This window comes from Pelophylax lessonae (assembly GCF_965119305.1).
Source record: "Pelophylax lessonae genome assembly, chromosome: 1".
NCBI classification, from domain to species: Eukaryota; Metazoa; Chordata; class Amphibia; order Anura; family Ranidae; genus Pelophylax; species Pelophylax lessonae.
Window position 1 is genome coordinate 844,550,139 of NC_138768.1, and position 11,870 is coordinate 844,562,008.

Genomic DNA, 11,870 nt, shown 5'->3' on the forward strand with positions numbered 1-11,870 from the left:
GCGCAACTCAGCAGGGGTTGCCAGCATCCTGCTGTTGCCCCCGGAATCAATCAAGTTATGGACTGCTGGTGAGTGCGGGTGGCGCTCCTCATGCTGTTCCGCCTGGGCCTAAGCACTACACAGCAAGCCACAATGTTGTTGTGAGGGCTGAGGGCTCCAGCATCACCGAATTCCCCATAGGAAAGCTTTCCTATGGGGAGGTCTAATGCGCGTGCGTGGCCATTGCCGCCCATGCCCATTAGATTTCCTCTGCGCGGCAAAGGAGAGTAGGAGAGAGAGCCTGCTCTGACCCAGCGCCGAGGTAAGTCACTGAAGGGGTTTTTAACCCCTTCAGCAACTTGCGGTGGGGTGGGAGGGAGAGAAGGGCACTGAAGTCTCTTAATTAAACATACAATGGTCCTGGGGTCCAGTATTTGTGGAGGTCATTTGTCTAGATACCTAAGGAGGGGGGTCTGTGGAGATTTTGTGAGTAACAGTTTGCAAGAGAGGAAAAGGGCATGTCTGGATGTCTCTTCAATCCAGTACTCCTTTTCATAGTGAATAGTCTCGTAAAGGAAGAGGCTTCTGGCAGGGAGTGCAAGAAAATGAAAGAAGCATTGGAAAATAACCCAGGTTGGAGAAGTTTTACAGTTCGATTTTTAATTGTTTAGTTCCATAAAATCTACCAAATGCGTTATAAGCGAACCAGTTTGGAGACAGCTTATCTTTTTTTTTTCTATGGAAAAAAGTGCCTATGGATTCAGGAGAACCATCAGACATGCAGGCCCCAACCAACTGCTTACAGTCAAATACCCTTGCTGGATGCAACATACATATGAAGGTTCAGCAAGCTGCTTATCTCATTAAGGGGAAAAGGTGATCGTAATTATCGGAAATTGATCATTCAATTCAATGTTGAGAAAGGGGTGGAACATATGTAATGTCATGATATGGGCAGAGCATAAGGGTTTGTGATGTCACATTGTGGGCCGAGCATATAGGAGGGCGGCAGAAATCCCTGCACCGGCCCTGCAGAAACCCAATACTCATAAAGGTCAAGGACAATGTTACCCCTGTGTATTCAGCACAGACAGTCCTGGGTGTTCCAAAGTAGGTATAGAGTTGGACGGCTCATGTTCTTGAGGACCTAACACAGGTGATAACACAAATAGCTTGGTCACAATCTACTTTGTAGCAAGTCTTTACTGATATTGAGAAAACAGTTGTTCAAGCTGTGGAGATCCAGGCAGGAATGCAACAGGTTCAAGAGGGGGTAAAGAAATCCCTCACTGATGTGTACAATGCTGTGGTTATCCTGTTTTTAGAAAGGAAGGCATACAGTGAAGTTGAATAGGTTACTGCTCCTCAACCTGCTGGAAAGAGATGCTATGGTAGTATGGAGACTGAACACTTCAAAGTGCATTTACCAAGGAGTAGACCTTCATCATATGCTGTGGAGGAAATCTTAAGGGCACTACAGGAGCTATTACCAGCAAAGCTGTGAAGAAACCTCAGAGGGTCCTGGCGAAGAAGTCATCATGTGCGCAAATTCTTCAGCTTGCTCCCGCTACAGATATATGGAAAAAAGGGAAGGGGAGATCTAAGCTCTTTAACAGTGCCTCACCTTGCATGACAGAGGGACAGATGAAATTACCTACCTCAGCATCAAGATTTCTATCTAGGGAGTAAAATGTACACCAAAGGATATAAACATTGTCAGAAATAACCTTGGGGCTGGAACTTCAGCCATAGTTGTTCCTAACAATTGCCTGGATAAACTGTTAGGACCTTCTGCTATTAAGTCAGTTTAGATGGAAAGCATCTATATGAAGGACTTCCTCAACTTGGGTGCACAAGTTACTCTATTGTACAAAGACTTTAATGAAAAACATCTGACACATGTCACTTATAGAAATGATTTAAAAAGATTTAAGGATCCGGGCCCGGACATTGGTGTCAGACCTACAAATCAAGTTGTTGCTTGACCCACTAATCGCTGGACAACTAGAGACCTTTCACACATCAGCCATTGTGTGCTGCTGGTTCCTAGGTTCCACCAAGAGCTCTTTGATCATAGGGACAAACACAGATCTAGTGAGATAGCCTCAAACACCGACTTTGCATCTAAAGGTATACATCCCATTCTGCAGTCAGTGCTGCAGAATGCTTTAGGGAGTGGGAATATTGTGGTGTCTGTAGAAGATGTACAAAGTTCTGCAGCTACTAAAGGTTGTAGACAGGGCCTAACCTGGGAATTGGGAGAAATTTACATACAGGGTTACTTAATTACTATTTTTATTAAAGAAATAAAAATGTAAGTAAGGCATTTATAGCACTGGCACTACATATATTGCCATAGATCATACATTTCTTTAGGCAGAGAAGCTAAAGTTTATCACCATACTAAATGTTGGTTCTGTTCAAAAATATGAACTCCTTGTTAACATAATAATTATACAAAAACATCTACTTTAAGTATTAGGCATAAGTTAACCCGAACATTATCTCGGTCTCAATGGCTTCCTCTGGGAAGTAGCAATTGAAATATCCCACAAAAGGCAAACCAGTTCATATTTAACATAGGTTAAAATTGTCCATACCTGGGCTATCTGTGACCTGTTTTTATTTTTAAACTACTTTTCGAGTTTAGGTCTGGTTTTACCAGTATGATATAACATTTTGGAAAAAAAACACAACCTAATATGCCAGTACTGGAACATAATATAGCAAAAATCTCAATAAGCACAGTGTTCTTTCCCATAACACTCATGTAAGCTGGGATAAAAGTGATCCAGACACTGCAGAACACAAGCATGCTGAAGGTAATGTATTTGGTTTCATTAAAACTATCTGGTAAATTTCTGGCCAGGAAAGCCACAATGAAGCTCACAGCTGCCAGAAGTCCCATGTAACCCAGGAGTATGGAAAATGCCAATGTAGAACCTTCGTTACATTGAATAATTAGTTTGTCTGGATACAGGTCAGTATTATTTTCTGGAAAGGGAGGAGAAACAGAAAGCCAAATTATACTGGTTAACATTTGAAAAGCCAAACAGATAAGAATCAAAGAGATAGGAATTTTCACTCCAATAAATTTTCTCCATGGACTTTCAGGTTTGGTGGCTTTAAAGGCCATGTACACGATGACAGTCTTGGCCAGAATAGAGGATATTGTTACAGAGAAGAGGACCCCATAGAAAGTATGACGCAGCATACATGTTATTTGTAGAGGACGATCCAGAAACAAAAAAATTCCAGGAAAACTCAGCATGATGGAAACCAGGATAACAAAGCTCAAGTTTCGGTTATTGGCTTTGATGATTGGAGTGTCTCGATAAACAGTGAAGATGCCAATGATGATTAGAGTTTTACCAAAAAGTATGGCAGAAATAATTGCAATGCCAAGAGTTATTGAATCAGTCTGATATGAAAGATATTCAGAAGGTTTCGGTATACATAAGTTATAACTGTCTGGCCACAAGTCTTTTGGACACTTCTGGCATACTCCTTTGTCTAAAATGAAAGAAAAGCTGTTCTAATATACATTTTAGGGGAGTCTGTAAGAAGTGGACCGCAATAGCCCATGCTGCCTAGTCATTTATGACAAATGTAATAGTTGTCTGTGCCCAATTTGTCCAGAAGTGTGAAGGTGAAAAGTGCATCTTAACATACTGTTTATACATGCAGGTGTGGCCAATACACACAATGAATTGTCTGTCAAATATTGCTTTTTCATTTCCAGTCAGTTTGAAAAAGTTATGAAAGCCCAACTCTAGCTTTTAAATAAAGTTTTTCTTAACCCCGTTCCGCCAACCACCTCTCTGCCCTTTAAGAGTTCTAAATTCGGGAAGGCAGTGGCAAAGGCGGCTGTGATTGGCTGTCACAATGGTCACATGATCGGAAAGCTCCCAATCTCAAATAGGCCTCGGGAGCTTTCCGGGTTCCCGCTAGTACCTGAGCTGGAAGCGTGCTTGACGCGCACTCATAGCACAGACAGGGAGCTGCTGAGTGTGGGTCCCCCTGGGTTATCGCTAGCAAGAGTAGAACCTTTAAGCAGGTTTTCCAAGTGTGAGCACCTCAAACAAGGACTAGTTCAGTTTCTTTGTTTTTTAGGGTTTATTTGTGAACTTGGTTGGAAGAAAGGATGAGTGGGATACTCCAACAACTGAACTATGCACAATTAGGCAGGGACTCTATAAAGATGCTGCTTGATGCTGGTTAATGCTTACTGACGCTGGTTAACGCTTCACTGATACTGGTTAACGCTGACTGATGCTGGTCATGGCTAGGCTGCTTACTAGAACTTCACCTCTGACTGTGACAACACTTTGAGCTCCCTGAGATACTCCTTCCTGGGGTAGCTGGCTTTAGTGCAAACTTTATTGATGAACACTTCAGGGCCCTTCCTGGTGCCCCCTTTATTTCCCTATCTTCGCAGCTATAGAGCTTGGCACCCCCTTTACTGTACACTCCTGGTTAGCTGGCTCCTGGATCCCCCTTGATCTCTCTGGAGTGGTCCCCTCTCTTAGGCAGACCCCTGGGCAGATCTTGAGTACTCACGACACTGTTTTTCCAGAAGATCTCTGCCCAGCAGCTCCACTCGGTCAGCACACTCTGGATCCCCTGCAGCCCAGCTCAACCTCCGGTCCCTAGGCCGACTGCCTGGACCACCTTCATTCTCTGACAGAAGGGAAGACAGCTGTCACCTCCTCCTGGGACTGATGCTCCCACCAAAAAACACTCTGTCACATGATCCCTCAGGATTTATTTCCAATCCTAGGGTGCATTGCGGCAAACCCCGCCCACTGGGACAGTCATAAACCCTGGTGTACTATTGGCCAGGTTTCCTCCACTGTCCAACAATGTCCCTCATTGGACACAGTGGGGAGACTCAACAGACCACACCTGGAAGCATGTGACAGATTAGCTAACAGGACAGGCCCCCCTGATAAGCAGACAGGGCCAATATATGTTTTTTCCTAGCACCTACCTAGGAGGTTGCTACATCCGTATGGCTGGCGGGAACAGGTTAGGATCCTTAACACCCATGGAAATGCTCCATTTTTTCCCCACTACTGTCCCCTGTGTAAATTCTGCTTTATCCACTGGAAGGCACCTCACTTACAGGTTGAATGATGACCAGAACCATCCAGCCACCTCCTGTAACCCCACGGTGTCAATGATACACATCCTGGGCTCAGTCATCATGTAGCTTGAGCTTGCAGTGTAATGCTGTAACATTGAAGATCACCCACTACCTAATGCTGAAGAAGCAGAAGGACAGTGCTAGTCACATAACCAGCCTGAAAACACCATAAATAAAGTATATGTGCTTACATTTTTTAAGATGGGGTGGGAGACTTGGGAGAGGGTGGAAGTGTGTGTAATCTGGAGTTGGGCTTGGAGGCCTCTACAGAGTAGCAGAAGCTTCATTACATAATTTTTCAAAAAATGTTCAGAATCCTTTCACCCAGTTAAGTACTGTATTGTTGAACACTAGACAGCTTGTACTCTAATACTCAAAATTTAACAAGCACCCATGAACAAATGAGGTTCTACATTACTATGATTTTACAACATGTTCTCATGTTTCTCCATGAAAGATGAAAGAACTGAATAGTCCTTTTAACACACATATCAGAGAGGATCTTTCTAAGAGAAAAGGTGTGTTGGGTCTTGGCAGTCAGTGGTGAAGTTGAGGAAAGTCAGCCTTCTCATTATGTATAGTTCTGACATCTGTCCATTTGCTGTCTAGTATTCAAAAGTGAAAATTTACAATACTATTTTGTCATGCTGCATTCATTAGTTATAATTTGTGCGTCTTCCATTGGAAGGGGTATGCCGATAGCTTAAGTTTAGTCCTTTTCCTAAATTACCCTTGATGATACAAGTAATATAGGCACAGTACCTGTTTCATTGGATACCTCTCCTTCTGAACACTGAACACAGTCAAAGCAGCATCGATGAATTCCTTCTATTTTTCTCCTTCTATAACCTGGAGGACAATCTGGAGAACAAACTGATTTAGGAACCTAAGAAATAAAAATAATATTGTATTCGTTTAGTTATTGATAAATGTGATAAATGCAGAAAGGGGGGGCATTTAAAAAGCAAAAAAAATATTGTACAACAAAGAGAGGTTCTCTTGAAGGGGACATTGAAAAACCACCCACACATTAGAATTGCATGCTTGGGAAATGCCTTTACATTGTGTATTGCAAGTTTCACGGACATCATATTCTGGCATATTATGTTTTGGATTTCTCATTGAGTTTTGTAAATCTTACATTTTTTTTTTTTACAGTTAAATTTTTATTTTATTGTTACACATATAAACATCACAAACATTCCAATACAATACATTACTCTGCACAAAGAATAGTTTTATCCGTACCTACTAACACACAAAAAAAAAAAAAAAAAAAAAAAAAAGAAAAAAAAAAAAAAAAAAAATTCTTAGGGAGAGGGAGGGAAGGGGAATGTCAATAGACCAGTTTTAGAAACAAGGAGAGAAGGAAAAAAAAAAAAAAAAAAAAAAATTCTTAATTATAATAATAAGAGCCTACTTATATCATTATGGAACCGGTGACTTTAGCTCACCTACAGCGTCGATCCAGGCTGACCAGACTTTATCGAATTTTTTTGGACAGTTCCTACTACCGTATGTAAAACGGTAGAATGGGAGTGTCTTAGTAATGGCAACTATCCAGGATAATCGGGTGGGAGGTTCGGGTAACTTCCATCGCAAAAGGATTTCTCTCCTGGCATAAAACAGGGTATATGTAATGCACATTTTAGCATATTTATCCGCAGCCAGTTCTGTAAGGTTACTCAATAAAGTTACCTTTGGGTCCAAAGGGATCATAATGTCAAAGATTTCGCCAATAGTATCCGTCACTTCTTTCCAAAAAATTGCCAGGTCAGGGCACGACCAGACAACATGTAAGAATGTACCTATTTCATGCCCACATCTAATGCACAAAGGATCTTTCGTGGGGAATATCCTGGCAAGACGTTGTGGCGTATAATATGCTCTATGTAAGAATTTGAGTTGTATAAATCTGTCCCTAGCTGCTATCATTGAGGGGATATAATTATTAACAGAATCCTCCCACTCTTCAATAGTCAGATCTGAAATGTCCTCCTTCCATTTATTATAGGTTTTCTCAAGGGACTGACTATGATCTGTTGAGAGTATGGAGTATATAGCAGAGAGAGATTTCCCTATTACCTTAAAAGTTAACATTTTCTCCAAGGGGTCTGATTCCAGGACAACAGGGCCATGGAACTGAGCCCGCATAGCATGACTAAGCTGGCGGTAACGAAACCCCATGGTGGAAGGTAATGAATGGGTGGACTGAAGAGCATTAAAGCCTTGAAGTCTTCCATCTTTAATAACATGTTTCATAGTCACAATCCCTCTAGCAGCCCATAACTGTGGATCAGGGAGATGATATAAATGTTTTAAATTAGGATTACCCCACAACGGAGTGTGGGGAGATATATGCAATGGTGTGTTGTATATCACCCGCGCCCGAGTCCATATCCGCAGGACGGTCTTCATCAGACTGGTTATTTGAGGATGTGCCTGTTCCCCCCGAAAAACAAGATTACTAAGGGCCGCATATGAACCCAATAGTGCTGCTTCTAGTGTAACTGCAGAATTAGTTTTGGGCTGAGAGAACCACCACCGGACCGTCACCAGGACGGCCGCCCAAAAATACAATTTAAAGTTAGGAAGCGCTAATCCTCCTCTTGCAAGAGGAAGGTATAGCGTGCGTCTTGCGACTCGTGGAGTACGCCCGGCCCATACAAAAGTTGTTATAATACTTTCTAATCTCGAAAAAAAGGTTCTAGTCATATCAATGGGGGAGTTACGGAAGAAATACAGAAATTTCGGAAGGTAGTTCATTTTTATTAAGTTAATTCTGCCAACGGGGGACAAGGGAAGCATGCGCCAAGACGCGCACTTTTTATTTAGTTGTAAAACTAAAGGGTCAATGTTATTTTGCTGATATACCTCCAGTGTTGGACCCACTTTGATGCCTAAGTACACCATATCCTGTACCCATTTCAACGGTGTATGAGTATCAATTAAAGATATCGATGGGTGTAGTGGAAAAAGGACGGACTTAGACCAATTAATATTTATACCTGAAAACCGGCCAAAGATGTCAAATAATTGTAAGGCCCTATGTAATGATGTGGATGCATCCGCCAAATAAATCAAGGTGTCGTCTGCATATAAAGACAACTTCTCTTCAATGACCCCTACCTTAATGCCTCGGACTTGTGGGTCCGCCCGCAACATAATCGCTAGCGGCTCCAAAGCCAAGGCAAACAAGGCTGGGGATAACGGACATCCCTGTCGGGTACCCCTCAATAGAGGGAATTTATCCGATAGAGATGTATTAGTACGAACTCTAGCTGTAGGGTTCTCATAGAGAAGCTTAATCCATGAGACGAAATTAGGGCCAAACCCGAAGCTAGATAAGATCTTCCAGAGAAATGGCCACTCAACAGAGTCGAATGCTTTCTCGGCGTCGAGGGAGGCGACCACACCTGTTCCTCCCCCCGACGCCAAGGCCATATGTGTGAACAATCTCCGGATATTAATATCAGTACCCCGCTCAGGTATGAATCCAGTTTGGTCAGGATGGATCACTCCTGTAATAACACTATTAAGTCGATTGGCCAAGACTTTTGAAAGGATCTTCCCATCAACATTTAATAAAGAGATAGGTCTGTATGATGAACATAGTGATGGGTCCTTCCCTGGTTTAGGGATCACAACAATAACCGCTTCGCTCATTGTTTTAGGGAGTTCCCCATCCTTTAGAGATCCTAGAAGAGTGGCTAATAAATATGGGCCCAAAAGGTCCATATGTGCCTTATAGAATTCAACAGGAATTCCATCCGGTCCTGGTGTCTTATCGGGTTTTAGGGAGGCCACCACTTCCTGGATCTCCAAAAGAGTAATAGGGGCGTCTAGTTTGGCCCTATCTCTATCAGTTAAGACTGGAAAGTCCACTGCCTGTAGATAATGATCGAGTTCATCTCCTGAATAATTAACCTTAGTATTATATAGGGCTCGGTAATAATCAGTGAAGTTGTGATTAATAGTTTCTGGATTAGAGTGAAGAGTGCCTGATTGATCCTGAATATGTGCTATACTATACCCACTTGTCTGTTCCCTAGATATTTGCGCCAGCATTTTACCGTTATACTCGCCATGTACAAAAATATGTTGGGCTTGAGAGAGCAGTTTTTTCTGTGTAAGGGCTGTTCGTATTCCCATTACCTCCTTAGTCAAGGATTGAAATCGTGTATAATGAGTGGGGTCTCTAGTTTGGACATATAGATTTTCCATATCTCTAGCTTCCTTTTCTTTTTGCAATAGGTTTGTTCGCCTGTATCGTTGGGTCTTCCCAATAGCTGTCTGATAATACCCCCGGGTGCAAACCTTAAAAGCTTCCCAGACCATGGCCACTGATGACGTACCCGGATTTATCTCCCAAAAGGCCGCTATCTGGGGTTCGACTAAGGGGTTTATATCAGAATCAGCGATCCAATATCTGGATAAGCGCCATAATCTATGAGAGGGGTTACCAGACAATTCCATTTTTAAGAGAAGTGGGGCGTGGTCGGATATCCCTCGAGGAAGAACCCGAATCTCCCGGACCTGAGATAGTAATGACCCACTTGCAAACATTAAGTCAATTCGAGAAAAGGTTTTATAAGTGGCGGAGTGGCAGGTATATTCCCTAGCATGGGGATGGTGCCAACGCCATAGGTCTGTCAACCCATAGATCTCAGCCCATTCAGTGAGATCTGATCTAGAGGAAGAATCTCCAGTCATTCTATCCATGTTCGGATCTGGGACCATATTAAAATCACCCACAATGAGTATATTATCATTCTCAAATTTTGCAATTTCTTTAAAAATTTTATATAACAGCCTGATTGAGGCCGGCGGAGGTATATATAACCCTACCAGCAATAAAGTAAAAGATGATATCTGCAGATTGAGTAGAACAAATCGTCCATCCGGGTCCGAGAAGTGACCCATTAGTCTGAACGGGAGAGACTTGTGGATAAGAACGCTGACTCCCCGAGAATACGTAGAAAACGTAGAGTGGTAATGATGCCCAACCCACGGTTTCTTAAGAGCCAGCGTTCGAGTACCCAACAAGTGAGTCTCCTGCAGGACACATATGTGGGGCTTAAACGCTTTTAAATATTGAAACACTAAAGAGCGTTTCTGTGGGGAATTCAAACCTCTAGTGTTCCAGGAAATCACCCTTAAAGATTCCATATCCACTCAAAAAACAATGTATACAGCATAGTAACAGAAAAGGGGAAAAAAAAAAAAAAAAAAAAAAAAAAAAAATACAGTAAATACAATAACAGAGTAATGATTCAAACATCCCCATCCCCCCCACCCCACCCATCTCCCCGAAATTGGAGAGGGTTTGTATCCCACCCACCGCGGACCTCATAGTCCACCCTAGGGGGTAAGTGTCAAAAAAGGACGCTATATTACCCCCTCCCCTCCTTAAGAAAAAAAAAAAAAAAAAAAAGGAAGAGGGGGGGGGAAAAGACTCCAGCATTCAAAAGGACAAAAAAAAAGAAGGAGAAACTTATATCTTGACTCACCCAGGTATCGTATAAAGTTTGGGCAAGCAAACTATGACAGACCAAGAGGAAGGAAAAAAAAAAAAAAAAAAAAGGAAAAAGGGGGGGGGGGTTCAATTTCAGTCTTTTTTATATGTCTCAAGCCAGGATAATACCTCTTTTGGGGAAGAAAAAAGACGCACATGTTCACCATCTTGTACCCGCAATTTAGCTGGGAACAGAGTACTATATTTCAACCCCTTTTCTCTTAACTTAGAACGGGCTTGATCAAATGACTTCCTCTGACGCTGTGTTTCAACCGAATAATCTGGAAAAATAAAAAGTTTACTGCCCTCATATTTCACTTCACCCTGAAAGCGCGCTGCTCGTAAGACAGTGTCTCGGTCACCATAATGAAGGAACCTCAAAATAAAAGTACGTGGAGGAGAACCAGGAGGACCTCGCTTCCCTGGTATTCGATGTGCACGTATTACTGAAAAAAAAGCAGAAAATTTAGCTTCTGGAAGAATTGTCGGAAGTAAGTGTTCAATAAAGGTCACCGGGTTTACACCCTCGGACCCCTCCGGAAGACCTAAAATCCGTAAGTTATTCCTACGATTGCGATTTTCTGCATCTTCTGCTCGTATTTCCAGCTGCTTAACCCTGGCTTTGAGCAGCTGAACATCCGAATTATAATCTTTCTGTGTGTCTTCTACTTCTGAAACTCGCATTTCCATCTCGGTGACTCTATCTCGAAAATTATCCATATCTTTACGGATAAGTCCTATATCTGTTTGTACACAATCAATTTTGGATGTCAAGGCTGTCTTACAGTCTACTATGGCATGCATAAGTGTCTCTAGGCTTGCGGGTGTTTCTACATCCCTGGTCACTGTTGTTTGGTCAGTCTGAGACGCCATGGTTACCGTAGACCTAGACAGTGATGTCAGAACTGCACGGCGTGTCTGTACACCCCCTTTATTTTTGGGCATTCCTCCCCCCAGAGAAGAGAGGGATTCAGGAGGTTTAAGTCCATCCAGTCCTTGTTTCAGTCTGCTATAGTAAATTTGTTAAATTTGTTATATAAGTTGTTGATAAGTTGTTGATGTCATGTATGTCAAATATCGCATGAACATATTTCGTGCCCAGAAAGTAAGAAAAATTGTAAAGAATAGTTTATATGGCAGGCTGGCAATATGCAGTAAAGTGTGTGTTTTCCCTTCAAGATCCCCTTCAAACAATCTTCTCAGATAAGATAGGATCCAGCTTATCAGTTT

The 11,870-nt window shown here is 42.3% G+C and overlaps 1 protein-coding gene across 1 annotated transcript; it reads right to left on the reverse strand.

Annotated features, from left to right (window-relative positions):
* Window positions 1-2,584: 2,584 nt before the first annotated feature.
* On the reverse strand, window positions 2,585-11,513 carry LOC309559101 (vomeronasal type-2 receptor 26-like; the record flags this gene model as incomplete). Its single annotated transcript, XM_082262240.1, has 4 exons — window positions 2,585-3,492; window positions 5,888-6,011; window positions 11,256-11,362; window positions 11,426-11,513. The coding sequence occupies 4 exons, from the start codon at window positions 11,511-11,513 to the stop codon at window positions 2,585-2,587; spliced, it is 1,227 nt and encodes a 408-aa protein (XP_082118366.1).
* Between the last annotated feature and the right edge of the window lie 357 nt (window positions 11,514-11,870).